The following is a 27,397-nucleotide window of genomic DNA, read 5'->3' as shown; positions in this document are numbered from 1 at the left end:
TGCCGGTCAAATGATGAAATACGTATTGACTCATTGAGTCTGATGGGGTCGGACGAGAAAAAATATAATTTGAATGAAAACGAACTCGATATCGAAGAAAGATTGCTTTGGTTATGGATACTCTGCGAAGAATAAATTTGTAACGGAGAAAAATGATCGCGATTATCACACAGTTTCGTTTTTTCATTAAGCATGCAAACCAGCTGTGCGATGGTTTGACGGCAGTTTTAGTTTCAGTTATGTCTTTCTGAACTTACGCCACTACTGCTGTCTTAGTTATTGTTGTCTGTATCAATAAGTGTTTTTGCGGTACGTTTAAGCTCAGGAGGTCACTGGTAGTTTGAATTGTTTCTACAATTTGATGTTGGACAGCTCTCATTTCTACTTGTTTAGGAAACGGTGGATGGCAATAAACAACCTTTGTTCCACCAACATTGTTTTTTATGGCTTGCTGTGGTGGTCCTCGTGTGTGGTTAATGACTTCAGAAAACAAACATTGTTAATATGAGCCGAAAGAAAGCTAATGTTGAGAGGGACACTGTGTTGACTTTTCCAGAAAAGTTGGGGTCTTTTGACATAAAAAATGTTAAAAGATCCCGACATTTAAAAAGGGAAATCAGATTTTGATCACCGCTGTAAATGTGACGGATTTCAGTTATTAGATGCAAATTTTTAGTTGTGAGGCACTCTGTGTCAACAGTATTGCAATATCGTATCCATTGTTTATTTCGGGTGTCTTCTAGATAACATCGTAAACAGAGCCAATGATCTTAATTGATTCATTATTGTGTTTTTTTTTATTATTTTTCAAGTATAAAGGTGCATCGATATTACCAGACATACATAAAGTTTCAACAACATCTGTTCGCCTGCAAACCTTTCTCGAAGGATTTTACTGAAGCCATAAAACGAATCGACATTTTGAGGTAAGTGCAGAGAGATGGTACTCAGTTAAAACCGAAAGTTTGTTACTGAACTACTGAAGGGAGACAACATGTAATCTATTTCTACTCCGTTGATTGAATAAAATTAAACTCATGCGGCATGACCTTTTCGATAAGTTTAAAGTTAATTTTTTCTACTATCGACACAGCAAAATATATCTAGTGCGCCATGCACACTGTACCTCAGATTCTCATTTCAATTTCGGCTAATTTTCAATATTAGTTACTTAATCAGTCACCGAGATATTCGATCCCGGAGAACGATGCTCCCTTTCTCAATAAGCATTACCTAATCGCTTATGCGTCAAAAGAAGAGACAACTTTAAGGCGCTTGTTAAGATCTTGATCGTAACCTGAGGTCGAGTCGCGTTTACACCATAGTACGATCACGTACCTATTTACTATTTTTTGCCTTTTTTTTCTTAGTAGACTCTGCTTGCTACTAACTAAATTTTAAATGCCTCGGTATAATTATGGAATGAAGATATCCATCTCATTTGTACGTTTCTAAGGTTCACCATGAGTGTTCTTCGCTATCTACATGCGATGTTGTTGATATCTCAGCTCACTCACACCAAAGAGGCGCAGCCAACAGTAAGTTGTCAAAACTTCAAGTTTGTTATCGATGAGGATGTCGTCTATAATCACATTCTTGAGGGTCAAGTCTTTCAAAGATTGACAGTCCACAGCGCCACCCAGTGTCACATGAAGTGCAAAGATGACTGCCTGTGTGTATCCATGAATTATTTCCCTCTGTCCAAAGAAAATAACTGCGAGCTCAACGATGCTAACAAAGACATGGAGGCAGCGGCGATGAAATGGAGTGAAAGAGGAAATTATTATGATTTGATGAGAAGCTACACGGTGAAGGTGGGAGATAGAATCGTTTGTTGTTGATAGAATTGTCTTAGTTTTTCTTCTCACTTACATTTTTATCACAACATAGCACGCGTGCAAGGCCTACCTATATCCTAAGGGAGGTACCGTAATAAAAATCCTTGTTATCTACCTAGACTTTCACTCAACAAACGAGGACTGTAATTGGTTAATTCTTAGTCACATGCCCCTGATAAAATTCAAATGTATCCCGACCGGGATACAATTGCGCAGTTGTTGCCCGCGCGCCGAATACAACAGCATGTTTTTGCCAAATGATTGTCTGATGGAAAGTCTAATTATATAACAAAATACTTAATGTATATTTAGTGCTCGTCATTGCATCCATAACATGAAGTGTGAAGTTTCACTTCGGCTAAAAATCCCGTCTAGTTTAGCCCTGGCGAGAATTCAAAACTATCACTGAAGATTGTTTTTCCGTTCTATCCCGATTGAGATAGACCTTTGTAGCTCAAAAGGAAAACAAAATATGCTGAATAAGACTCGTTTCGAAAAAAACAATGAGCAAGTAGCTCTTCGAGCGACGTAATTAGTTTCAGAGTTGACAATATTTTATTTACAAACGCGATGAGAATTATGGCTGGAAGCAGAACTGAGTTTTCTGACTTCAACTGAGACTTTGCGACGCTGGGGACTCTTCTTTAGAGCGGAAAATATTATTGTGAAGCATTGACATGTACCAAAGTTTTGTTCAATGGAATATTTTGTTTTAGAAATCGTACGATTTTCAGAGTTTTTAGTTCAAAGCTAAGCAATTTTCGGGTAGTAAATTTTAGTAAACAGCGGCATCTCAAGCAGCGTAAATCTACCACACGTATCTCGTAAATTCGAGAAATTTAAAGGCTTTTACTTCGTGTTTTGAACGGTTGATATCAGTTGTAAGTGTTGATATATCCTAAAAGTATTGTTAAATAGCAGATTTTAATTTTAAAACCGTACAATTTCAGAATTTTCAAAATCTCTAACAGAAACATGCGCAAATTTCTGGCGTTGAATTCTAGTAAACAACGATTGAAGCATGTTGAATGCAAGAAATTCGTTCGTTTCTGCTTTTGAGCAGAAAATTTACAATTCTTTGAATAAAGATTTGGTCTCAAAATATTTCTTGGTCCATGACAGGACGGAAAACGCGTGCACTGTAAGTACCTCCCGCTGTCCCATACAAAGCCTTAGAAAACTCTTCTAAGGCTTTGTATGGGACAACGAGAGGTACTTACAGTGCACGCATTATCCGTCCTGTCATGTTTTTACCTTGTCATTTATTCATAGTTTTTGGGTAGAAAACGATTACAAAGTTAATCAGACAAAGTTGTAATGAACTCTTTTTTTTCGAGCACAACTTGCATGCTATGTTATAACCAAATTTGTTCACGCTTTAACTATACCTCGAGTTTTGGATGCACTTGGGAGTTTGAAGAGCACTCAAGCAACCCTTACGCTTCTCTCGTGCTCTTAAAACTTAGTTCCCGCGTGCATCCATAATTTGATATACGCAAACTAAGACCAATTCTTTTTTGTACGTCCCCCTCCCATATATTTATTTCCGAATATCTGCACCACTTGACTTTACCTTAAGCAAGGAATAGTTTGAGGGAAAAAAGGTTCATTTTTAATTAGGGTGGAGGAAGCTACATTCCAGGGATACATCGCTGCGTTAATAGATGCTGCAACCAGAATCCCTGCCTCAACGGGGGGGTATGTCAGGAGATTTGTGACAATCGCAGCCCCAGGTTTAACTGCACCTGTTCTTACAAATACACCGGTAAGCGTTGTGGTCAGACTACACATCCAAGAAACTGCAAAGACATCGCTGACAACGGAGCCTCACAATCAGGAAAATACAATATTTTTGATTCAGCCAATAAACCGTTTTCTGTTTACTGTGACTTGCAGTCAGAACCTGGCTTTGTATGGGCATTGATACAGTCGTTCTCCATCGCCAATAAGGCCACATATAAGGATAAGGGGTTTGGTACGGATTTTCCTGTGAATGACAATAACAATGAACCGGAATGGAACTCTTATCGCCTTTCCTTATCACATATGCAGTCTCTCTCAAATCACTCCACACATCTGAGAGTAACATGCAACTTACCTGCAGATGGCCTGCAGTATACGGACTACGCACGCGCAGCTCTGGCAGGTCATGACGTATTCGGTGACTGGGGTGGAGATTGCATACTGTTTGAGTATATTAACATCCGTGGAATTAACTGTTCTGGTTGCACCGCCTACACGAGAATGGATCTTAATGGTGCTTGGTTCGTGAACAGTTTCAAAAGCAAGGAAAACGGATGCGATTTTGATGGGTCACCAGGAGCAGTTGACAACGAAAATAATTTTGGACGGTATCGTTCCGGAGCAATAAATACGAATCACCGCTGCTCCTCTTCGGATCCTTCTACAACGCAATACTGGTTTGGGGTTAAACATGAATAGTTTATTCGAAGTTCCAATAATCTGCTAAAACTAGAATGAGTTCTGAGTAATAGATAAGGTTTTTTTTTTCTTTTCTTTAAGGATTCTGTCTTTTATTGGTTGTGATTGCTTTTTGATTTGTTTTATTTTTATCAACATAGACCTTTGGTTTCTCGGAAACCTTTTTTTTGAAATCGAAGAAATTGATTTTGAGTCTCGTTACAGCCGCTTCCTATAAGATGTTTGATTGTATGACGTTGATAGAACGATTTTTCAACGAGTATTGTCAAACCGAAACAATATAGACAGCTAATCAGAACAAAATATGATATCACAGGAACTATTAAGAAATCAAAGAGAAACAAGCAAACCGTTGTAATCTGAGATTGTCTTTAGCTATGCATTGCTTAAGTAGGAGATTAGCCCGAATTCTCTATACCAAAAATGCAAAGCTAATGCAATCTTGGCTCCCTTTTGAAAACAGGAACAAAATTGCTCTGTAGTAGTAGTTTAGTAATGATTCATGGCTTGTATGCGTAAGCTATCATACGAATATGTTCAAATACGCCTTACGAACCTTTATATAAACTTATATCTGTAACATACACATGCAATTGATATAACATGATTCTAACTTCAACTAAAAAGGCTAAAAAATTTAAATATATTATCTTCAGGGGTTAGAACAACCAAGGTTATAGACCAACTGGGGTCTTAGTTGCTATGCAACTAGGCTGCATAGCTTAAGACGAAGACTGAATTGCATAGTTGCACTAAGTTTGTTTGTAGACAACTTGATAACTATAGGAAGGGGCAGCATCACATTTCATTTAATCGCCTGAATGCTGTTTCATCAACTTACGTGATCTCAGATACTAGTTTGGTATTTGTATTGAGGGCGAAAGAGACATCTGCAGTTAAATGACTCGAAAACCTATCTCTTCTCCAGCCTTGTAAATACATCTCAGGAGTCAGCAGGATGATAGAAGTCCACTTTCATATTTTTGCACAAAGAAATATTTACATCTTTGGAGCTGAAAACGGCTCACTTTGTATCTGTTGCTTAGAGGACGAGTCCACCATGTACCTGGTCGAAGGATTTGAAAAGAGGTTTAATCATAAAAATGCTCTCTCTTTCTCGCCAACCGGCTTCAGTCAAAATTGTCATTTAAGAAAGCTCCCTTTCGAGACAGATCTTACCACAAACGTACATGTCTAATACATCCAAACCGTTGCGTTGCGATTCGTCAACGGTCATTGACGAATCGTCACACTGGAAGTCGAATCGTGCCTCAACATACCCGAAGTCGAGGGGCGCGCATGTAAGCAATGAGTGAAAATGAGTGGCATGTTACGAGAACGTGACAACATGAACCTTCCACGTTCTTAAAGCGTGAGACGACCGGAAGTCTATCGTCAGAATATTATAAACTATACAGTGTAGCAAATGTTGACGATTCGACACGATTCGACTCAAATCGAACGACTCGTCATAGCAAATGACAATCCGTCATACCGGATGCAAATTACATCCAGTATGACGGGTCGTCATTTGTGGTGACAAGTCGTTCGAATCAAGTTGAATCGTGTCGATTTGACAACAATTTTCTAAGTCTCTTACAAATTGACTTCCGGTATGCGTTTCCAAGTGTCTTGCAAATCGACATCCGGTATGACGGGTCTTCGATTCGGGTCGATTCGACAACATCTTCAACCCCCTATCGCAGACACTTGCGGAATATTTTCTAAGCCTCTTACAAATTGACTGCCGGTATGCGTTTCCATGTTTTAAGAGATGGTTTCTCAGAACTCCGGTATCACAACACCACTTAGCCGCGAATCGATTTCAGGTTTGACGATTCGCAGCGGTTTGGGTGTATTGCACAACCCTCTTCAGTTAATAAATGATTTAGAAATTTTTACTCTCCTATTGTGGGCCTGTTCGTTTTGCTTTTGTCAAAGCTTGAAGTTATAGGAAGTTATTTTATTATTTCTTTAGTATTTTTTAGGATGAATATATCTTATTAGACGTTTTGGTTTGTAGCTGAGTATTTTTACGAGTTGTGCCCCGTATTTTGATGCACAAACAACTTCACGGACGATCATTTCAAGGCCTAGCTGTGAGTGTTCGTGTGGGGTGAATGACTACAGGAAGAAAAAAACAACAACTTTACATCAACAATAATGCCTGGAGAAATAGTAAAATTGCTTCGGGTTATATTCTATTTCGATGTTATTATTACTTCCAGTTTTGATGACTAGTAGACCCTCCAAATGTGAAGTCTGACCTAAGTCTCTCATACTCTAGTTGACGCTTTTAAGCTGTGAATGGATGGCGTGCGGTCTTGGATAATTCATATCATTCGGTTCCTGTTTTAAATAATGACAACTTTACATAATTTAAAGAAGTATCAATGATGACATGTGTCCCATATTATCATCTTTGTTCTTTATTAGCACATCTTTTTGGAAAAGAGTCAGAGTTTGAGAACGACTTTGTGATATCTTACCATTTTTTCCTGCATTTTTCTAAATTTATGAGTGAAACTTTATACGTCGTTGGGCGATTGAAACTCTTAGTGAAATATCAATAGCAAACTGGGATGATTAAAACAAGTTGGAAAAATAATAACCTAACCAGACCAATTATTCGTTCCAGTTTGAAAACATGGATAAGTTGAACGAGTAACGGACATAAAACTTTCCATCTCTTATCAATTACAACGTGGCGCTGATAAAAGAAAAATAGCCTTCGGTGCCCATTTCCACATGCAAGCTTAGAAGGTTCTGGGCGTTGACTCATCTTCCGAGCAGCAGTTGACTGATGCAATAATCACGCTAATGTAGAACTTAAATAACTGCGACAATCTTGATAAGTCAATTTAACCTTGACTGGAATATATTCGAAACACCTGATTGTAAAGAAGTCTCACCTATCGCTGCTACTACGGCCCACAGGCTATCGATTTTCATTCACACCGCAGATATTTGCTTTTGATTTTGTACACAGAATCGTCACAGTGACTTTCAAAACATGGATAGAAATTATTACGGGCTGTAAAAATATTTACTTAATACTAAATACAAAAAGAATAAAAAATAAAATAAAAAAGGCTAAAAAATACTATATGTGTATATTAAAATTTGCATCACACATGATAAAGCCATTAGGAAATAGCCGCGTTGTACATGATAAAACTATTCTTCAGTCTATTTGTTCTGCAAAAAAGTACGTTAAAAGCGCGCTTTCTCCTTAAGGTTACGGTAGTAAGATAACATGACGGCAAAAGGCCATGTAATTTGTGGCAGGTGTTGTCTTTGATCTCACTGAAAAGGCGCTCCGTCAGCAATTGGCGCCGTTGGTAGAGGGTGGCAATATTGCACTCTTTAAGAGCTTCTTGGTAGCTTAAGACTGGGAAAATTATTGCACGGCGCTGAATATTCTCTAGCTCTTCAGAGAGATACTCAAGTAGACCATTGTGGAAAACTTGGCAAGCATATTCAGACACGGGCCGGATACACGCAGGATATCCTTTTGCACGCTATCTAATAAAATGCTAATGAAACACTTTAAGAGCTTTCATTAATATTCTCCATCCTATACTCCTACGGTAAATAATAAAATGCGACCCTCTTCAAATATTAAAGTGTGAATAACACATTCCAAATCATTCTTTGAGTTGATTTTGTAGAGTGCAGAGACTCATAAGTGCGGTTGCTGAAGGAGGATCTCTAACAATGGATGCTGGGTAGAGTTTCTTTTGTTTTGGTTTTGTAACACATAAACACTACTTTTGTTATTAAGGACACAAAGGAAACTCTTGAAAGTTTTACGTTTCAAGTAACACTCCTCAAAGTTGATACATGAACGTCAGTTTTTGATAAAGTTCATCGCAGTGGCTGTTTCACTGAGATTTGATATACTTCGATATTTAGCTTTGCATTTAAGTAACTGTAACTGATATACTTTTAATCAGCAATTACCCGATTCGTTTACGTTTTATATCAGTTCCATTTGCCGATATATTTCCCTCCATTGAAACCTGGGCAAGGAAGAGAAATCAGCTTTACATTTGAGCTAACAATCAACTATTTGAAATTAAAAGATCCTCGCAGCTAAGAACACTACTGAAACTAGTAGTTGTAAATTGTAAAATAAGTAGTTGTTATTTGTAAACTCTGTTCAGCTTGGGCTAAACTGCAGGGTACGTCAGTTACGCCGGGCTCCTTCTGTGGAGCATTCCTAACAGAAAAATTGTCGAGGAGTAATTTCGTTTGGGTTTGAATGTTTGCCCAATCTTCTTTTCGAAATTCCGCAAATAAGTGATTCTGTAGAGAAGAGCGACTTCACAGCGAGACGAACACACTCCTCACTTCTTCCAAAACGTTTACTGACTCAGAAGGTCTCAACATGGTGATGGCTCTTACGGCCAATGACTAAAATTTGGCAATTTTTCTCTTTCCGTTGCAATTGGAAAAAATGTTACGTTAGTGCTTTAAGGAAAACAACTTCCTTGATAATTTAAAAAAATGCATCAATGTATTTTCCACAAATGAGCAAATGTTCCATCTCAAGAAATTTTATGAATGGAGGTCGCTTTAAGGTAAGAGACCCAAACATCTACTCATTTCGTTTCAAATTACCCAATGCTTATCTGATGAAATAATTATGTATCTTTTTTTCTTCACGTTAATATAGTGCCATTGCTATAGGCATCTTACAATATCTCCAAGTCATGCTGTTTGTATTAAATTACCTTCTCCACTGTGCCGCAAAAAGCAGTAAATTCTCAAATCTTCAAGTCTGCAATCGATGACGATGTCGTCCCTTACCACATTCTTGAGGGTCACGTGTTTCAATGATTGACAGCCCACAGCGCCACCCAGTGTCACGTGAAGTGCAGAGATGACTGCCTGTGTGTATCCATGGACTGTTTCCCTCACTCCACAGAGAATAATTGTGAGCTTAACGTCGCTGACGAAGACATGGATCCAGCGGCAATGAAATGGAGGTAAGGATGAAATTATTATGATTTGGTGAGAAGCTACACGGTGAAGGTGAGATAACATTGTTCATTTAATTCCTTATTCATTTATTTATGAACTTTCGTAAATGAAGTAAGTATCCCAAGCTGTTCAAGTGTTCCAGTACTCCTTCAAAACAGTTTCTAAAAAAGTTATGTGAGCAACCTGTTATATTCCTGTAGGGTGGAGATAAATTCAGCGCGAAAGAGGATTGCTATGTTAATAGATGCTGCCTCTCTAATCCTTGTCTCAATGGAGGGGTTTATCAGGAGATTCTTTTTCCACTCCACTTATGAACATAAATATTTAATTTTCTTAGACCAGACAATAAAGTTGGTTTGGTTACCATTAACTTCCCCTGAAGACACCACGTTCCATTTGATTTCAAGAGATAGTCTTCTTGATCATATTTGCGTGTTTTTAATATTAACGGATGCTAGAGATAAATATGTAAATTTTTCATTACGAGGCATGTGCTACCCATACATGTTTCCAAAGCTGAAATGAAAAGTGATAATAGCTTATGAAGTTCGGATGATGTTCTAGGTTTTGGCAAATCCACGACATTTCCATTTATCCGTAAAAATTTAAAAATTGAGAGGAAAAGTTTTGATAAATAGCAAAAGAACATTATGGGATGGAGAAGGAGGCTCCTTGTCCAGGCCGTGGGAAATGTCAAATTCACTTACAATACAATGAATAGACAGTCTCTCGAACGGAAGTATTATTCCCAAGACGAATACTGCATGGAATGGCTACCTATTAATGAATATATTTTCTCTTATTTAATTTAGGGTGCATTTGCCTTGTATCGATTAAAAGTTATTTACTGCATCATGATACCTCAGAAGGCAAAAAGTAGACGCTAAAAACTAGAGAAAAAGAATGAGGCCAACCAACAGCAAAATTTGAACAATTATTGGCAAGCATTTCTTCGAAAAGGTTTTTAGCCTTGTTTTTCCCCGGTGAGTCTTTCAAAACCTCATTTTCACCTGTGTGTCTCTAGGCAATTGCTGCATGAATCTTGGTTATTTGAAAATTTACCTCAATCTCTTTTAAGTTACGAGGCGCAGTTTGATTTGATTTCTGTGGGAACACGGCAGCTGGCATTTCAATAATATAGGCACAACAGTACAGTCTGCATTTGAAGAACTTCAAATGCCATAAAAACAAAAACCCATACAAGATGAACATATTTTCATAATATTACGAATATCTAGCTTTGCATTTATGCAAACTTTTGCACGGTCTTTGTAAAGGTGGCTTGCATAGGGATATTTCTTCGAAGAACACCATGTTTTGTACAGTTACCTTGATTTGTTTAGTCTGGACCAAAGTTTATTAATAACACATTTAGTTATTCGAATAGTACCCTGAAGTGACCTACTCTATAAAAAACAGTATCTATTTTATCATTAAAACCAAATAAAACAGGCTATAGTAAATTCTAGGCTTTTAATTTCCAGCACGTTTATGTACGTAGTTCTTCTTCGTTACTTATAAAAAAAAAAATACGCTCTTCATTTCTCCGAATAAGGCTCAAAATTTATTTTTCTACGAAAAACGGAGCTGAAATCGACCAATTCAAAATTTAGCTCAAAAATTACAATTTTTTTGGAAACATTTAACATCAATAGTCACCGAAACAAAGGGTTGCTAAATGTTCCCCAATGGAACACGACGAGAGCTCATAATATTTTGAAAAACATTGCGATTCTCTTTTAAAACATCCTATAAGGCTGTAGTCATGAACGTAAGTAATTCATTTTAGTTTTCCCCACACGGGAAAATAGTGCTTTTCGTACACGTTGATTGGCTAGCTAGGAAGTAATAAATCAGCTCCACTCAGCCGTAGAGACAAATATCACGTCTAGAGTTTAATTTCAGACTCCTCTTCAGTTTATTGACTGAAATAAATAACTTTGTTTTTTTTCTGTCAGGCATATACTAAAATAATTGTTTACCTGGGGTGAGTGTCGGTGAAAATGATAGAGATAATCTCCATCAATATCCACCTCTACTTTGGTAAATAATTATTAACTGCCCCATACAGAGAGAACTTTCCAGTGAGTATAAATGGTTATTTTGCTTACTCAAGTTTAAGTGCTTTTTTAAGTCTACGGATATTATAAGAGTTTGTTAGGTTTGTTTGATTTGTAGCCGACTGGTGTGTACTTGATACTTTTTCTTAAAACTAGAAAAGAAACCAGCCATAAGTTTGAGCCATTAGCAGGTGTGGCAAGACTTGACATATTTTCATTCGCCGATGGAAAGAAAGCTTACATTAATACGTTCATCAATGTTTCAAATATTGTGGTAAACAGTAAATTGCGATCCGCTTTAAATATTAATGTAGGAAAAATACATTGCAAATCATTCTTAGAGAATATTCCGTCGAGGATACATACTCATCAAGTGCCTTGTTTAAAAAGGATCTTTTAACAATTGATGGTAGGTAGAGTTTCTCTTTTTGTCGTTTTGTAACACAAAACCTTCTGACATCTCTCCTTAATTTCAAACGCTTTTTCTTAGGTCACACACGAAAGTCTTGAAAGTTTTACATTTCAAGAAAAACTCCTCAAACTTAGGCGATTCTTTTTAATACATGAAAGTCAAACAGAAACATGCTATCATGAAACACTTTTTGATAACGTTCATCGCAGCGGCTGTTTAACTGAGATTGACATACTTCGGCATTAGCTTTGCATTCAACTAATTGTAACCGACATACTTTTAATCGGCAATTACTGCAGTAGAGAAATTGAAACTGGTTCGTTTATTTTTCATATCAATTCCATTTGCCAATCTTAAAATGAAATCAAGACTGAATAGTCCAGAATATCTCCCTTTATTGCAACCTACGCGGTGAAGAGAAATCAGCTTGGTATTTAAACTGAGTGTTTAGCTTAAGCTAAACTACCGTGCATTTTTACGGCTTATTTTGTGAAGCATTCCTAACATAAACTGTTCAGGAGCAATTTCTTTTGTGCTTAAGTTTTTGTCTAACATATTTTCGGATTACGGCAGATTGGTGATTCTGTACAGTGAGACAACTACACTCCTTACTGTCTTTTAAAACGTTTACTGACTTAGAAGAAGGTCTCACCATGGTAATGGCTCTTACGGCTAACGATTAAAATTTTGGCTCATAACAGCGGCTGTTTCACTGAGATTTGATATATTTCGACATTTAGCTTTGTATTCAACCAACTGGAACCGACATACTTTTAATCAGCAATTACTGGTTCGTGTATTTTTTTATATCAGTTCCATTGGCAAATATATCTCCCTCCATTTCAACCTGAGCAATGAAGAGAAATCAGCTTAGTATTAGAGCTGACAATCAATTCTTTATAAACTGTGTTCAGCTTAGGCTAAACTGCAGGGAACGTTTACTGTTCCTTTTGAAGAGTATTCCTAACAGAAACCGTCGAGGAGCAATTTCGTTTGGGCTTGAATGTTTGCCAGGTCTCCTTTTCAAAATTCCGCAAATAAGTGATTCTGTAGTGAAGATCGAGTTCCCAGCGAGACGAATTAATTCTTTTCAGTCTTTTAAAACGTTTACTGACTCAGAAGGTCTCAATATGGTAATGGCTCTTACGGCTAACGACTAAAATTTTGGCAATTTTAGTGCTAACGATTATTTTCTTTTCGTTGCAATTAAGATAAATGTTACGGTTCATGCTTTAAGGAAAATAATTTCATAGTTAATTTTGAAAAATCCATCAATGTTGGTCGCTTTTAAGCAGGAAACCCAAACATCTATTTATTTCGTTCCAGATTACCCCAGATTAAATAATCATGTATATTTTTTTCTTCACATCAATAGTGCTATTGCTATGGGCATCGTACAATATCTCGAAGTCGTGCTGTTTGTATTCAGTTTGACCCTCTCCACTGAGGCACAGGAAAAAGTTACTTGTCAAAACTTTAAGTTTGCTATCGATCGCGATGTCATCCATAACCAAATTCTTGAGGGTCACGTGTTTGAAAGATTGACAGTTCCAAACGCCATTGACTGTTACTTGAAGTGCAAAGATGACTGCTTGTGTGTATCCATGAATTATTTCCCTCTGTCCAAAGAAAACAATTGTGAGCTCAACGACGCTAACAAAGACATGGAGCCAGCGGCGATGAAATTGAGGCAAGGGGGAAATTATTATGATTTGGTGAGAAGCTACACGGTGAAGGTGAGATAAGATTATTTATTTAATTCCTTACTCATTTATTTATCAACTTCCGTAAACAAAGTAAATATCCCAAGATGTTCAAGTTCGTAAATAAAATAAGTATTTCCACACGATCAAGTTTTGCGGTACTCCTTAAAAAAAAGATGTGTTATATGTTAGTCCGAGCCCAAGACAATTTTGTGCATGCCGTTTTGTCTGCGATATGATTGGTCTAGACAAAACCAAAACAAACTGATTTGGCTGAGAGAGGATTGGATCCGTTCCCTTTCTCACAAACTATTTTCTTAACGGCCATGTCGTAATGCGAAGGGAACGGCAGGACAGATATGACTACAAATTTCATAAAGACATCATCGGCTTACCCATTGCTGTATTACTGCATTTCAAATCTACTTGCAATGGAAATTTCATCTCCATTCTGGCACCCCGTTATGTGTTGTACGCACACGTACTTTGCTCGCACTGTTTGTTATCGATTCGATCAGATTCCGGTGAGATTTTTCGATGGGTGCTAAAAAGTATATGCTACCCTAATTCTATGAGCATGCTGAGCTAAAACATCCTTTGAATGTTGCTGTAGGGTGGAGGCAAATACGCACCAGAGAAGCATCATTGCATCAACAGATGCTGCCGCACCAATCCTTGTCTCAATAGAGGAGTATGTCAGGAGATTTGTGACACTCATAGCACCAGATTTAACTGTACCTGTCCTAACACATACTCTGGTCAGCGGTGTGAGAAGATGAAACATCCGAGAAGCTGCAAAGACATAGCTAAGAACGGTGCCTCGACATCAGGAAAATACGACATCTACGATTCAAGCAATGAACGGTTTTCTGTTTACTGTGACTTGCAGTCTGAACCTGACTTTGTATGGACGTTAATACAATCGTTATCCTTGTCCAAGAGAAATGCCTTCAATTATACTGGGTTTGGCAAAAACTTTGAGATTGATATTAAAGTGGGGGAAGTTAATTGGAACGAGTTCCGACTATCCTTATCACAGATGCAGTATCTTGCTAATCACTCCACACATCTGAGAGCAACTTGTAACTTTTCTACGGATGGTCTGCAGTATACGGACTACGCACGCGCTAAGCTGGCAGGTCATGACATTTTTGGTACCTGGGACACCTGCCAGATGTACGAATATGTTAATATCCGAGGAATCAATTGTTCTGATTGCACCGCCCTGACAAAACAGCAGGAAGATGTGTCCTGGCACATAAGGAGTTACAATAGCACACAATTCGGATGTAAATTTAATGGAAAACCAGGTGGAGTCCCCGATGAAAAAAATTTCGGAAAATTTCACAACAAGTATATAAATCCGGATCACCGCTGCTCGTTTTCTCCTGCTTCTACAACGCAGCATTGGTTTGGAGCTAAATGTGACGTGTGACTTTTTGCGAGTGCATTTCCTTTCATAGAAAAGGAAACACAGCCAACTGAAAGCAAGAAAACATCGGAGCAAGGCTAACAACTAACAATGACATCATGTGCCTCCAAGTTTGGCCCATTTAGGAGCTGAACTTGAACTAAACGTTTAATATCTCAGACAGTTACACTGATCTTTATCACAGAAGAATTTAGACATGCACAAGAGCGACGTCATAAGCAACCTTAGATACGTAGCGTCCATATTTGAATAGTTGAAATAAGTAGGCGGTCTCTGTACAAACACTTTTTACCTGCACATTCATCTTTTCATGTAATGTTCAATAGATAGTAAACTTACATCTTAAAAGCCAAAGGTCGATAAAATTGGCCTTTTTTCGTATTCGTCTTTGAAAACGCATTCAGAGCTCACCATTAGTTGATTCATGCAAATTACTTTGAAGCAAGTGACTAATCGTAAGTTAAAATGCTTGTGTTTAGATTCAGAGATGTTTAAATAACTCTGTACGCTATTAATCTAATTATGACATGTTTTGTCGTCGTAGGGCGATATTTTCTTGACTCAGTCAATCAACCGTTTTCTCTTTACTGATAATTGAAAATTAGCTTCGGCTTCGTTAGTTTGATCATTAGTAAAACCAAGCTTTAAGTTTAGGTTTCTTGATTTCGCTTTAAAAAATCCGTACAGTGAGGAGAAATGGTATTTACTTAGTGGCAGGGAGATGTTAGCAATTTCTCCTAAGTGATAAATATGTACAGCTTTGCTTGATTTTAATATTAGGGACTCGATACATAACTGTGAGAAGCCCTCAACAGCCTCTCTTTCACAAGGACTAAGGTACTTAAATGCTTCGTTAGGATCAGTGCTTACTTTATAACATTGCAAATTTGTTCATAAAACAATTTTTGAAATGTTCAAAATGTAGGAGATGAAGTAGGTATAGTAGTTGGAGCAGGTGTTTGTCAAGAGAAGCACCAGTGAAGTGTAAAGGTCATTCAGGATTGTTGTACATAATGTGAGACATCATCTTATTATAGCATCATTCCAGACTTTTCCTTAAAGCTTGTGGATTTACAGCGACATTACACTGTTGGACGTGCTGGCAATACATTATTAAATACAAATCCAAGTGACGATGAAGTTATATTCTAGCTATAAAGTTCATTATTTGAAATCTACGTTTCCGAAGTTTGAAACGTTTAATGATAAAATTGACGATTTTAGAAGCTTTTAAAGTTATGCCATTTTCCCCTCAAAAGTGGTATTCGAATTGCGCGAAAAAACCGCTGACGTCACTTTGGTAACATAAAATCGAATTCAGTATGGCGAATAGTATGAAAGATACGCGGCAACGAGGGCGATATTGTGTTGCTGGTACCCCGGCTCTGATCAGCAAAGCTCTCAGAATATATCGTTCCGCCACCGGGCATAGAATGTTTCAGTTCCCGAACGATCCCGACTGTGAGAGGAAAATTGGTTAAAATTTGTCCGCAGACAAAGACACGATCTTAACGATCCAACTTGGCCGTAAACGTCGCTTTGTTGGGCAAATTTTGAAGAATTATGCTATGAGTGAAACTTTTCCATATTAAACAGCATGATGAAGGCCCATGACATGAAGATGAGGCGCTTTTTGAGAAACGACACTGTGCCAACCAGGGACACTAGTTTTGTGTTTCTGTACCGTTTCCTTAAATTGTGTAATATTCCTCCCTAGGAATTGTTATTCATGAGATGGTAATAAGGTATGGAGAATCGCTCTGGCCGGGAAAGCCCAAGCCAGGCGAAGGGGTGATGGTGAGACGGATCAATCCGACCGGTGGTGGGTGGGTGGGAAAACGCTTCGATGCGCAGAACACAGCCCAAGGCCTCAAGTGAAGTGACAAGGAGTGATACAAAACAATCTACTATATCCAAAATCCCTAGGGACTAATTACCAATGCTAATTGAGTTAGCATAGTGTAATATTCCTCCCTAGGAATTGTTATTCATGAGATGGTAATAAGGTATGGAGAATCGCTCTGGCCTTCCCTAGCCTACACCCACACTCATATGAAATGAACAATCACACACCCTAAGAAAAGAAACACAAAGAACTCTTTAATCCTCTTTCCAATCCTTACTTAATACATACTATATCTAATCATTAACAATAACCTATACTATAATAGTTCAAAACTTCAATAAAATAAATTCATGAAAAAGCTTGGGAGAATCCCACAAGATGATCCTGATGTTTGTAGTCCTGCCCCGCTTGTAAAGGGAGATCCGCTAGTTTAGCCGCCGCGCCTGCTGGATTCACTACTTGCTTAAGCTTGATATAGTGAAGCGCCGTCTTACCGGATTTCCAGCCAATGTGGTCCATGATTTCACTGAGACTTACGCTTCGCAATGCTAAAGATACAGCCGCCCCACTGCGAAACCCATGAACTGTTAAATGACTACTAGATAACTTCCCAACTAGCGCGGAAACATAAATACTCAATCGCGCTTGAGCCGCCGAAGACTCCAAATGGCTGAAACAAACTCCGCCAGATTTTGAAATAGAGCGAAAAAAGGAAACCTGGCGCAAGGTTAATATGTAACAGCTTACACACATCAAAATACATTTCCAAACCCCGGACAGGACAAATCAAAGGATTAGATCCCCGCTTAAAGGCAAACACATTTGCGTCACCTGACCTGAGAGACTTTGTCCAAACATGATTGAACAACAAACCAAAATTATCCGAGAAACGTAAAACATCAGATACTTTTACTTGTAACAAATCAGCTGCTCTATCACCAGCAAAAAATAATGCCTTAAATAAAGCCTGATCGCGGGCATACATAAAAATCCGAATTGCGCGCAAAGTCGAAGAATGCAACAAAAGGGCTCTAATGTATTCAGAGATAACCAACAAATCGTTCACTAAGATAGGCTCTGCCTGGCGTGGAGTTACCCTAGCCTTTAGTTGTTCTTCCCGCACATTACTCAAATAAGTCTTAACTGACCTACAAGAAGCTGGATTACCTACACCTAACAAAAACTGCCATTCTGCGCCTCGACCACTCTCTGCAAATATAGCACGCAACTTGCCAATCAGTGAATCTATAGTCCCAAATACCAAACGTTTAGGGCACTCACAATCTAGCCCCGCATTACCTCCCCAGGTGTGACAATCCTGTCTATGAACTCGTGTCCTTCCCCCAAAAATCTCGAAAAATCTGATCATCCGAAGGTGAAGGAACCGCACAACCCCACCCATAACCGGACGCATCGGTAGAAATCGCAATACGCACATGCTTCTCGTCTCTCCACGGAAGAGTGTCCTTCCAGTCGTCAAGGTAACACCAACGCGAAATTTCCTCCCTCAAAGCGTCGGTCATAGACACTTGCCCATCATCCAAGCCAGAAGCGATCGCTCTACTCATTTCTCTAATGAACAATTTCGCGGCTGGAACAGCCAAAGAGAAAGATATGCATTTCCCCTGAAATCGTTGTAAAGTTTTGATCCAAACAGTTTTCTTGCAGGCAAGAATTTTCTCCCTAATTAAGGCCCAGGACTCAATCTTACGGCGCGGCACCAAAAACGATTGTCGAACGGAATCCACGATCAGACCCAAATACCCCAGGGATGGGACCGGCACAAGAACCGACTTCTTGATACCAGTGGTATAACCGAAATCAACCAACACAGAAAGGACAACGAATATGGCACCTGTAGCCGCCAGCAACCTGAACTGCAAAGATCTGTCCGCTGGTAATATGGACCAAGACCCAGTCGGTCGCAAAAGCTCTCCATTTAAGCGATCGTCTATATAGAGAGAACAAGGAATCCCTTGAGCTCTCAAGAAACCTGTGGCGGCCAGACCAATGGTATGATAAACATAAGGGGAGATTTTCCATCCGAACGGAAGAGTCGTACAAACAAACCACAGGCCACCAAAACTAAACCCAAAGTATGATTGCGAGGACTCTGTCAACATCACGTGATCATACCCGGACTTGTCGTCGCACTTGGTCATGAACGATCCGGGATAAACATACCTAGTCACTTCACTCAGTTTGTCCAGGGAAAACGGCATATCTTTCATCCAAAGGTTTAGAAACCTCGCGTCAATACAAAGTCGAGGCTTCGTAGGTTCGACCGTGAGTGGCAACACAAGATGGGGGGGATCATCGACACCCACTACCCCCCAGACTCTAACCGCGCCGGTTAAAATACGATTCCGAATCTCCTTGGATATAAATTCCGTAAAATTTACAGTTTACATGATTCGGGAAAATCTTCTTAGATGGAACAGTAGACGAATATTTAGCTCTCTTGAAAACTCCCGCAAAAGGTCTTGAAAAACTTAAGATGTCGACTTTATTTTAATCCAATCTAGAATACAGTTCCTCAACGGATGACTCTCAAGTACCAGCTCCCATGCGGCTGAATTACGGTGAAGACCACCTGCCACAAAGGAATTCGGATCCCTTAAATGTGAAGTCCCCAGATCCGGAACCTTAACAGATGAGATAACACTTTCCCAACACACAGCTGCACCCCCCTGAACGGGAACCCCAGTCATATCCACCCATAGGGTCTCGTTTCTTGGTTTAATTACCGTTGTCTGTAGTTGAAATTCCGTAAGAACGTAAAAGTTATCCACAGCAGCTTTACGCTTAGTACCACCCAAAATCTAAGGAACAGATGGCAAAAAGAGAGATCACCTATGGGAAGACCTGGGGTTCCCGATCAGGAGGGAGCAGCCTCAATTCGCCTGAAAACAGGTCGTCTGGTGGTCACCATATGTGATGAACCAGCAGGAGCTACTCTACCCCGATCCAGAACTTACAAAAATGAATTAAAATTGAAACAACAACAGACAACGATTGACACAATGAAAAGGGAGCCTTTAATACCGGGAAACACACGGCATAAATACTGGAAACTGATCAAAAACATTGGGAAAACGCCTTAATCCTGTCAATACATTCATTGTTTTTGAGGTGCCTCAACTCCTTGATTATAAAGGCGAGGCCTCTTAGACTGAGGACCTGGCTGTGGACGCGAGGAACAGAACCTCTGATAATGCCCATATAGGCCACACTGAAAACACTGGACTTGTGATCTATCCCTGCCTCTCCCCCTTGGCATGAAACGATTTGCACCAACTCCAGGCACTCGCAACGCTTTATCTACGGCAGCAATCCGCTTGAGTACCACTTCATCCTCCTTATCTCCTAAGAGGGCTTCAAGATAGCGCTTAAATTGCATGTTTGAGGCCCACATTTTATTTTGCATTGCTGTTAGCACTGCAGAATAAAATCCAGCTTTCGCGTGTTTTGTTTCCTTGGCCACAATCTTCAGATTCACTAGGTAATCAATTGCCTGGTCCTTCTGGAACAACGGAGAACGTATTAGGTGCTGTAAATCCTCCAACACCGATTCAACAGATTGCTTTTGGGAATCTTCCAACTTCTTAAGTCTCTCTAAGACACAAGCAAGATCACCCTCCTCCTATATAACAGATTTCAAAAGGTAAGATAAAAAATCACTGATCCATTCATTCCCTTTCTTTCCATTACTCAATCTCATAACTGATCGAGCACAGTATAATACAGGCTGAAAAAGAACAACACCGATTAGATTACAAGTTATGAAATATTACATTACATTAGGTTAGATTAAATTAAATAAAAATTAAATTAAATTATCAAAACCTCAAACTTCCAGCAAAAACGATGAACGCTCCTAGCCTCACAGGCCAAAAACTGTTTTAAAAACACACAACGGCAGAGCAGTCTCTCGTTTTTCTTTTTTTTTTTTTTCTTTTTACATACCGTACAACTAAAAGCTACTACACGTAAGCTTGCACAAGCAAATGAACGGCGACTGATGCTCAGGCATCACACTCCAACGAAGCAAAGCACGGCAACAGAACTTTCTACATCAGCAAGCAATTTCTTAAACGAGGGGCTACAAAGTAAAATTCAAGCCACAAAAACAAAAAAGGCTAAAGGAGAAAAAATTTATTCCTGCGCGCCAGCATCACACTACCTCAACCGAAGGTGAACATAAAGCATTTCATTCCAAAAAGCAAAACACCGAAACTATTTTCGACCCCAGAAGCACAAACAAAAAATTTAAATGACAGTGCAGACAAAGAAACTTTCACGGCCTCGCAAGCAAAGAAAAAAAAAAAAAAAAAAAAAAAAAAAAACTTTGATCCCCGCAGACAAAGAAAACTTTAACAGCCCCGCAGACAAAACAACTTTCGCGGCTACGAAGACAAAGAAAATTTCTCGGCCTCCTAAGCAAAGGAAACTTCCACGGCCCCGCAGGCAAATAAATCCAAACGGCCTCGCAGGCAAAGGAAAACTTTCAGCACAGCCCCACAGGCAAAGAAACTTTCACGGCCACGCAGACAAAGAAAACTTTCACGGCCCCGCAGGCAAAGAAAACTTCACAACCCCGCAGGCAAAGAAAAACTTTCACAGCCCCGCAGGCATAGAAAACTCTCACGGCCTCGCAGGCAAAGAAAAAACTTTCACGGCCCCGCAGGCAAAGAAAACTCTCACGGCCTCGCAGGCAAGTAACTTTAACGGCCCCGCAGGCAAAGAAAAAACTTTCACGGCCCCGCAGGCCTGACACAATTTCACATCTACAGAAAGTAAACCAAATCTAAACTCTAACGATAAAAATTAGCCACTGAAATATAATCAACCACATGGTATCCGAAACAGAAAAAGATGCATACCTCTCGATTCTGAGCTTGTTGTGCCAAAGGTTGGTCCTGAGCTTGCTGCGCCACGGCAGGTTCGCCTTGAGCAGGTTGAGGATTTTGAACAACTTGAGCTATCGCTCCACCGGCAACGGCTTGGGGAACTTGTTCCGCCATGTCGGATTGATCCGTCGAAAAAAGTTATAGAACGCTTCAAGCAGTACACAGCCCAAGGCCTCAAGTGAAGTGACAAGGAGTGATACAAAACAATCTACTATATCCAAAATCCCTAGGGACTAATTACCAATGCTAATTGAGTTAGCATAGTTTTTCTATTTTTTCTCTTTGCATACTATTACTGCTTAGAAAAGTCATTCCAAAAATTCAGCTCCTTTAATGTACAAATAACTTAAAAGAAACCCAGTTGAAATATCATCAAAGGTGGCGGATGCAAAAGTAAGGATAAGTGAGGTAATTTCCAATTGGACATAGCATAATATATCTGGATCGCCATGTACACTGTACCTTAGATTCTCATTTTAATCTCGGTCAATTTATTTATATCAGATATTTAACCTGTCATCGAGATATTCGACCCCGGAGAACGATGGCCCCTTTGTCAATAAGTATTACGTAATCGCTTTCGCGTCAAAAGAAGAGAACACTTTAAGGCGCTGGTTAAGATCTTGCCGAATGTCTTAAGCGCCGTTTATACCGCGTTCCACCATAGTACGATCACGTACCTATTCATGATTTTTTGCCTTTTCCCTACGTGTACTCTGATTGCTACGAACTCATTTTTAAATGTCTTAGTATAATTATTAAGATATTCAACTAATTTGTAGGTTTTTTAAGGTCCACCATGAGTGTTCTTCGCTATCTACGCGCGATGTTGTTGGTATCTCAGCTCACTCAGACCAATAAGGCGCAGCCAACAGTAAATTGTCAAAACTCATAATCACATTCTTGAGGGTCACGTGTTTCAAAGATTGACAGTCCACAGCGCCACCCAGTGTCACGTGAAGTGCTAAGATGACTGCCTGTGGGTATCTATGAATTATTTCCCTCTGTTCAAAGAAAATAACTGTGAGCTCAACGACGCTAGCAAAGACGCAGAAAAAGCCGCAATGATATGGAGGAAATTATTATGATTTGGTGAGAAGCTAGACGGTGAAGGAGAGGGATAGAATCGTTTGCTGTTGATAGAATTCCCTTATTTATTTATTTTTTTGTTACTTACATTTTTATCACAACATAGCGCGCGCGCAAGGCCTAACTATATCCTAAGGGAGCTACCATGATAAAAATCATTATTTATCATGTGAAGTTTATATGAAATAATTCATATTTGTACTGCGGTTGTAGATGAAAGTGAAATGTGATCATCGCAGTAAATTTTCCAATTTAAGCAATTGGAAAGAAGAAGCCTGAAAAAAATCAGGGCTTCAACGGGATTCGAACCCGTGACCTCCGCGATACCGGTGCGATGCTCTACCAACTGAGCTATGAAGCCACACATTGGGAGCGAGGTCAATTTTTATTGAGTTCATATCTTCCCGTGCAGTGAAATGATGTGAAGTTTATATGAAATAATTCATATTTGTACTGCGGTTGTAGATGAAAGTGAAATGTGATCATCGCAGTAAATTTTCCAATTTAAGCAATTGGAAAGAAGAAGCCTGAAAATTTACTGCGATGATCACATTTCACTTTCATCTACAACCGCAGTACAAATATGAATTATTTCATATAAACTTCACATCATTTCACTGCACGGGAAGATATGAACTCAATAAAAATTGACCTCGCTCCCAATGTGTGGCTTCATAGCTCAGTTGGTAGAGCATCGCACCGGTATCGCGGAGGTCACGGGTTCGAATCCCGTTGAAGCCCTGATTTTTTTCAGGCTTCTTCTTTCCAATTGCTTAAATTGGAAAATTTACTGCGATGATCACATTTCACTTTCATTATTTATCATATAAACTACGATGTTATACAAGGATCTGCAGCTCTGACAAAAGCCGTAACAACACACGTGAAAGAATACGATATTTTTTCACGTGTGTTTGATAACGCCAATCAGCTGCTGACACCTCACTCGCCTTTCGCGTCACTCGGCCAGGTTGATAAATGAACGGCAAAGCCCTGAACATTCTCAATACAAGGTAGTTTGTCCGCGGAACTTTCTCGGATTATGGCGGCTAAAACATTTAATAATTTCGTACCGCTGACAGGGAGTGACGTTCAAACTTTCCTAGAAGGGAAAGAAAAACAATATATGAAAAGAAAAACCCAAAGTTACGTATTCAGTGACTTTGGTAATGGCCTTTGTCGTGGCTGAGAACGGAAATCGACAACTGGAAGATTTGTCACAGGCCGATTTTGGCTGTTTACTTGAAAGACTTCTTCTGTCGGTAAGTAAAAAATTCAAGAAATGAGAATTTTGTAAATTTAAAATTCCGCCCATTGTTGTTTTTGTAATCATGATTCAAAGCATTTTTCCATCTTGAGCCTTAGTGCCAACGCACTGTACGATTGTCGATGCTTCAATTTATTTTCTTTCATTGTTGATGTCAGCTTTTCTCGTCACTAATGCGCTATTGTGTTTATATGATAAACAAAATAATACAAGGTCACTTTTTGAGTGTTCAACTCGACATTTCATATCTACGCGCGCCCATGCATTATTCTCTAAAAATAGTGCACGTCTGTGCATTCATAACATGACTTGTGCAGTATCACTTCGGCTAAAAGTCCTGTCGAGTTTAGCGGCGAGAATTCAAAACTATCAGTTAAGACTATCTTTCCGTTCTATCCCTATTTAGAAAGACCTTTGTAGCTCAAAATGAAAACAAAATATGCTGAATAAGACTGGTTTCGAGAAACAATGAGCATTTCTTTTTCCCTTCAAGCGACGAAATTAGTTTCGGAGTTGACAATACTTTATTCACAAACGCGATGGGAATTATGGCTGAAAACAGAACTGAGTATTCTGACTTCAACTGAGGCTTTGCGACGCTGGGGACTCTTCATTACAACGGAAAATATTATTTTGAAGCGTTGTTATGTACCCAAAGTTTTGTTCAACAGAAGACTTTGTTTTGAAATCGTACAATTTTCAGAATTTTTAACTCAAAGTTAAACAATATTCAGGTTGCAAATTTTGGTAAACAACAATTCAAGCAGCGTAAATCTATCACAAGTGTCTCGTAGATGCAAGAGATTTGTAAGTTTTTGCTCAGCTTTTTGAATAGTTGATATCAGTTTTGAGGGTTCATATATATCCTAAAAGTATTGTTAAATAGCGGATTTTAATTTTAAAAACCTTACAATTATTTCAGAATTTTCAAAATCTTCAACATAAACCTACGCAATTTCTGGCCTTGAATTCTAGTATACAACGATTCAAGCACATTGAATCTACTACGCGCTCTCGTAAATGCAAGAAATTCGTTCGTTTTTTGCCTCTGAGCAGAAAATGTTCAATTCTTTGAATAAAGATTTGGTCTAGAAATATTTCTTGGTCGTTTTTACCTTTTCATTTATTCATAGTTTTCGGGTAGAACATGATTACCTGGTAAATCGGACAAAGTTGTAATAAACTCTATTTTAGTAAAGTAAATGGTTTGAACCCAGGAGTATAAGAAAACCGACGCATACCGACAGACTTCTTGACGAATCATCCTACAACCCGACTTCCCACAAAGCTACGACTATCAAGACATTGACAAGACGAGCGCAACTTGTTTGCAACACACCGGACAGTTTATCTGACGAAAACAAGTACCTTGACCGTGTTTTTGACAAAAACAACTACAACACTGACTTCATTAGACGAAACACTCACAGAGTGACCGACACTACAGAAACTAACAGGGACTCCACATCTATCACGACTACGGCTGCTATACCCTACATCAAAGGCACTTCTGAGGCTATCGCGCGGATCCTACAACCTACAAAAGACAAAGACGAACCCAACAACAGACAGGGAGCGATTTATAAGATCGAATGCTCCGACTGCCAGGCCTCCTACATTGGTGAGACTGGTAGAAACCTTAACACGCGACTAACTGAACACAAACGAGCAACTAGAAATGGCGATGTAAACAATCACATTTCTGAACATCCCCGACAAACTAATCACAGAATCGACTGGGACTCTGCTAAATGCTTAACCTACAGTACAAACTATTTTCAACGACTGACTCTGGAAAGCTGGTTCACTAACTTAGAACAGACGCCTCTCAACAGATGTCAACAATTACCAGCACCTTACAAACGACTCATTAACGACGTGAACAAACCGACAAACAGACCGACAAACAACAGACGGATCGAAACCGACCAATGACTGTTAACAAACTCTACACGAATCTTCCAGCCAATCACATCACGGCTAAACAGACCAATCACGTTCAACAGACCAGACTTTATAACATCATCGACTGACAACTACTCTCCACTTGACTCTGAAGATGACTATCGCACAGATAGTCGAAACGTCAGTCACCAACAACAGTTCTTTTCACAACTACACTCACCCGGACGATCACACTACACGAACTAAACTCTATTTTATCGAGCACAACTTGTGTCTGCATGCTATGTTATATAGAAATTTTTTCAGTTCATACTTTAGCTGTGCGTGTATCGAGTTATGAATCCACTTGGGAAGTTTGAAGAGCACTCAGGCAACTCTTACGCTTCTCTCGTGCTCTTAAAACTTATATCCTGCGTGCATCTTTAACTTGAAATACTCACGTTAAGCATGTAGCAATTCTTTATTGTACGTCCCCCGGCCCCCCCCCCTCCCCCCTCAAATTCACTTATGGATATCTGCACCGCTGGACTTTACTTTAATCAAAAAATAGTTTAAGAAAAATGTTCATTTTCAATTAGGGTGAGGAAGCTACATTCTAGAGAACATCGCGGCGTTAATAGATGTTGCAGTCAGAATCCCTGCCTCAATGGGGGAGTATGTTAGGAGATTTGTGACAATCACAGCCCCAGGTTTAACTGTACCTGTTCTTACAAATACACTGGTAAGCGTTGTGGTCAGATTACACATCCAAGAAGCTGCACAGCTAACAACGGGGCCTCGCAATCAGGAAAATACGATGTTTTTGATTCAGCCAATAAACCGTTTTCTGTTTACTATGACTTGCAGTCATAACCTGGCTTTGTATGGGCATTGATACAGTCGTTATCCTTTGCCAATGAGGCCACATATAAGGATAAGGGGTTTGGCACGGATTTCCCCGTGAATGACAATAGCAATGAACCGGACTGGAACTGTTACCGCTTTTCCTTATCACTTATGCAGTCTCTCTCAAACCACTTCACACATCTGAGAGTAACATGCACGCGCTGTTCTGGCAGGTCATTATATATTCGGTGACTGAGGTGGAGGTTGCAAACTGTTTAAGTATATTAACATCCGTCGTATTAACTGTTCTGATTGCACCGCCTACACAAGAATGAATCTTAATGGTGCTTAGTTCGTTAACAGTTTGAAAAGCAAGGAGAAAGAATGCGACTTTGATGGATCTGTAGGAGCCGTTGACAACGCAAATAATTTTGGACGGTATCATTCCGGAGTGATAAATAGGAATCACCGCTGCTCCTCTTCGGATTCTTCTTCAACGCAATACTGGTTTGGGGTTAGACATGAATAGTTTATTCTAAGTTCCAATAATTTACTAAAGCTAGAATGAGTTGTGAGTATTAGATAAGGTTTTTGTTTTCTTTAAGTATTCTGACCTTTTCTGGTTGTGGTTGCTTTTTGTTTTTCTTTGTTTTGTTTCTTTTTTTCACAAAAGGCCTTTGGT

At 39.2% G+C, this 27,397-nt stretch overlaps 3 protein-coding genes and 1 pseudogene across 3 annotated transcripts; 3 read left to right on the top strand and 1 right to left on the bottom strand.

Annotated features, from left to right (window-relative positions):
* Positions 1 to 1,440: 1,440 nt before the first annotated feature.
* Positions 1,441 to 5,968, top strand: LOC149042979 (uncharacterized). Its single transcript, XM_089211584.1, has 2 exons — positions 1,441 to 1,814; positions 3,459 to 5,968. Exons 1-2 carry the CDS (start codon positions 1,464 to 1,466, stop codon positions 4,278 to 4,280), a joined length of 1,173 nt encoding a protein of 390 aa, XP_089067710.1. The 5' UTR covers positions 1,441 to 1,463; the 3' UTR covers positions 4,281 to 5,968.
* Positions 5,969 to 12,798: 6,830 nt separating this feature from the next.
* On the top strand, positions 12,799 to 15,922 carry LOC149042978 (uncharacterized). Its single transcript, XM_089211392.1, has 2 exons — positions 12,799 to 13,474; positions 14,055 to 15,922. The coding sequence occupies exons 1-2, from the start codon at positions 13,013 to 13,015 to the stop codon at positions 14,874 to 14,876; spliced, it is 1,284 nt and encodes a 427-aa protein (XP_089067518.1). The 5' UTR covers positions 12,799 to 13,012; the 3' UTR covers positions 14,877 to 15,922.
* Positions 15,923 to 19,734: 3,812 nt separating this feature from the next.
* LOC149042977 (uncharacterized) lies at positions 19,735 to 21,893 on the bottom strand. Its single transcript, XM_089211074.1, has 2 exons — positions 21,603 to 21,893; positions 19,735 to 20,362 (listed from the first exon to the last, which is right to left on the bottom strand). The coding sequence occupies exons 1-2, from the start codon at positions 21,741 to 21,743 to the stop codon at positions 19,838 to 19,840; spliced, it is 666 nt and encodes a 221-aa protein (XP_089067200.1). The 5' UTR covers positions 21,744 to 21,893; the 3' UTR covers positions 19,735 to 19,837.
* A 3,239-nt stretch (positions 21,894 to 25,132) lies between these two features.
* Positions 25,133 to 27,244, top strand: LOC149042976 (uncharacterized; annotated as a pseudogene).
* Positions 27,245 to 27,397: the final 153 nt, after the last annotated feature.

This window comes from Pocillopora damicornis, chromosome 7, assembly GCF_964200805.1.
Source record: "Pocillopora damicornis chromosome 7, jaPocDami1.2, whole genome shotgun sequence".
Taxonomy (NCBI): Eukaryota; Metazoa; Cnidaria; class Anthozoa; order Scleractinia; family Pocilloporidae; genus Pocillopora; species Pocillopora damicornis.
Note: the sequence above shows the minus strand (reverse complement) of the source record. Positions and strands in the feature narration are given on the sequence as shown.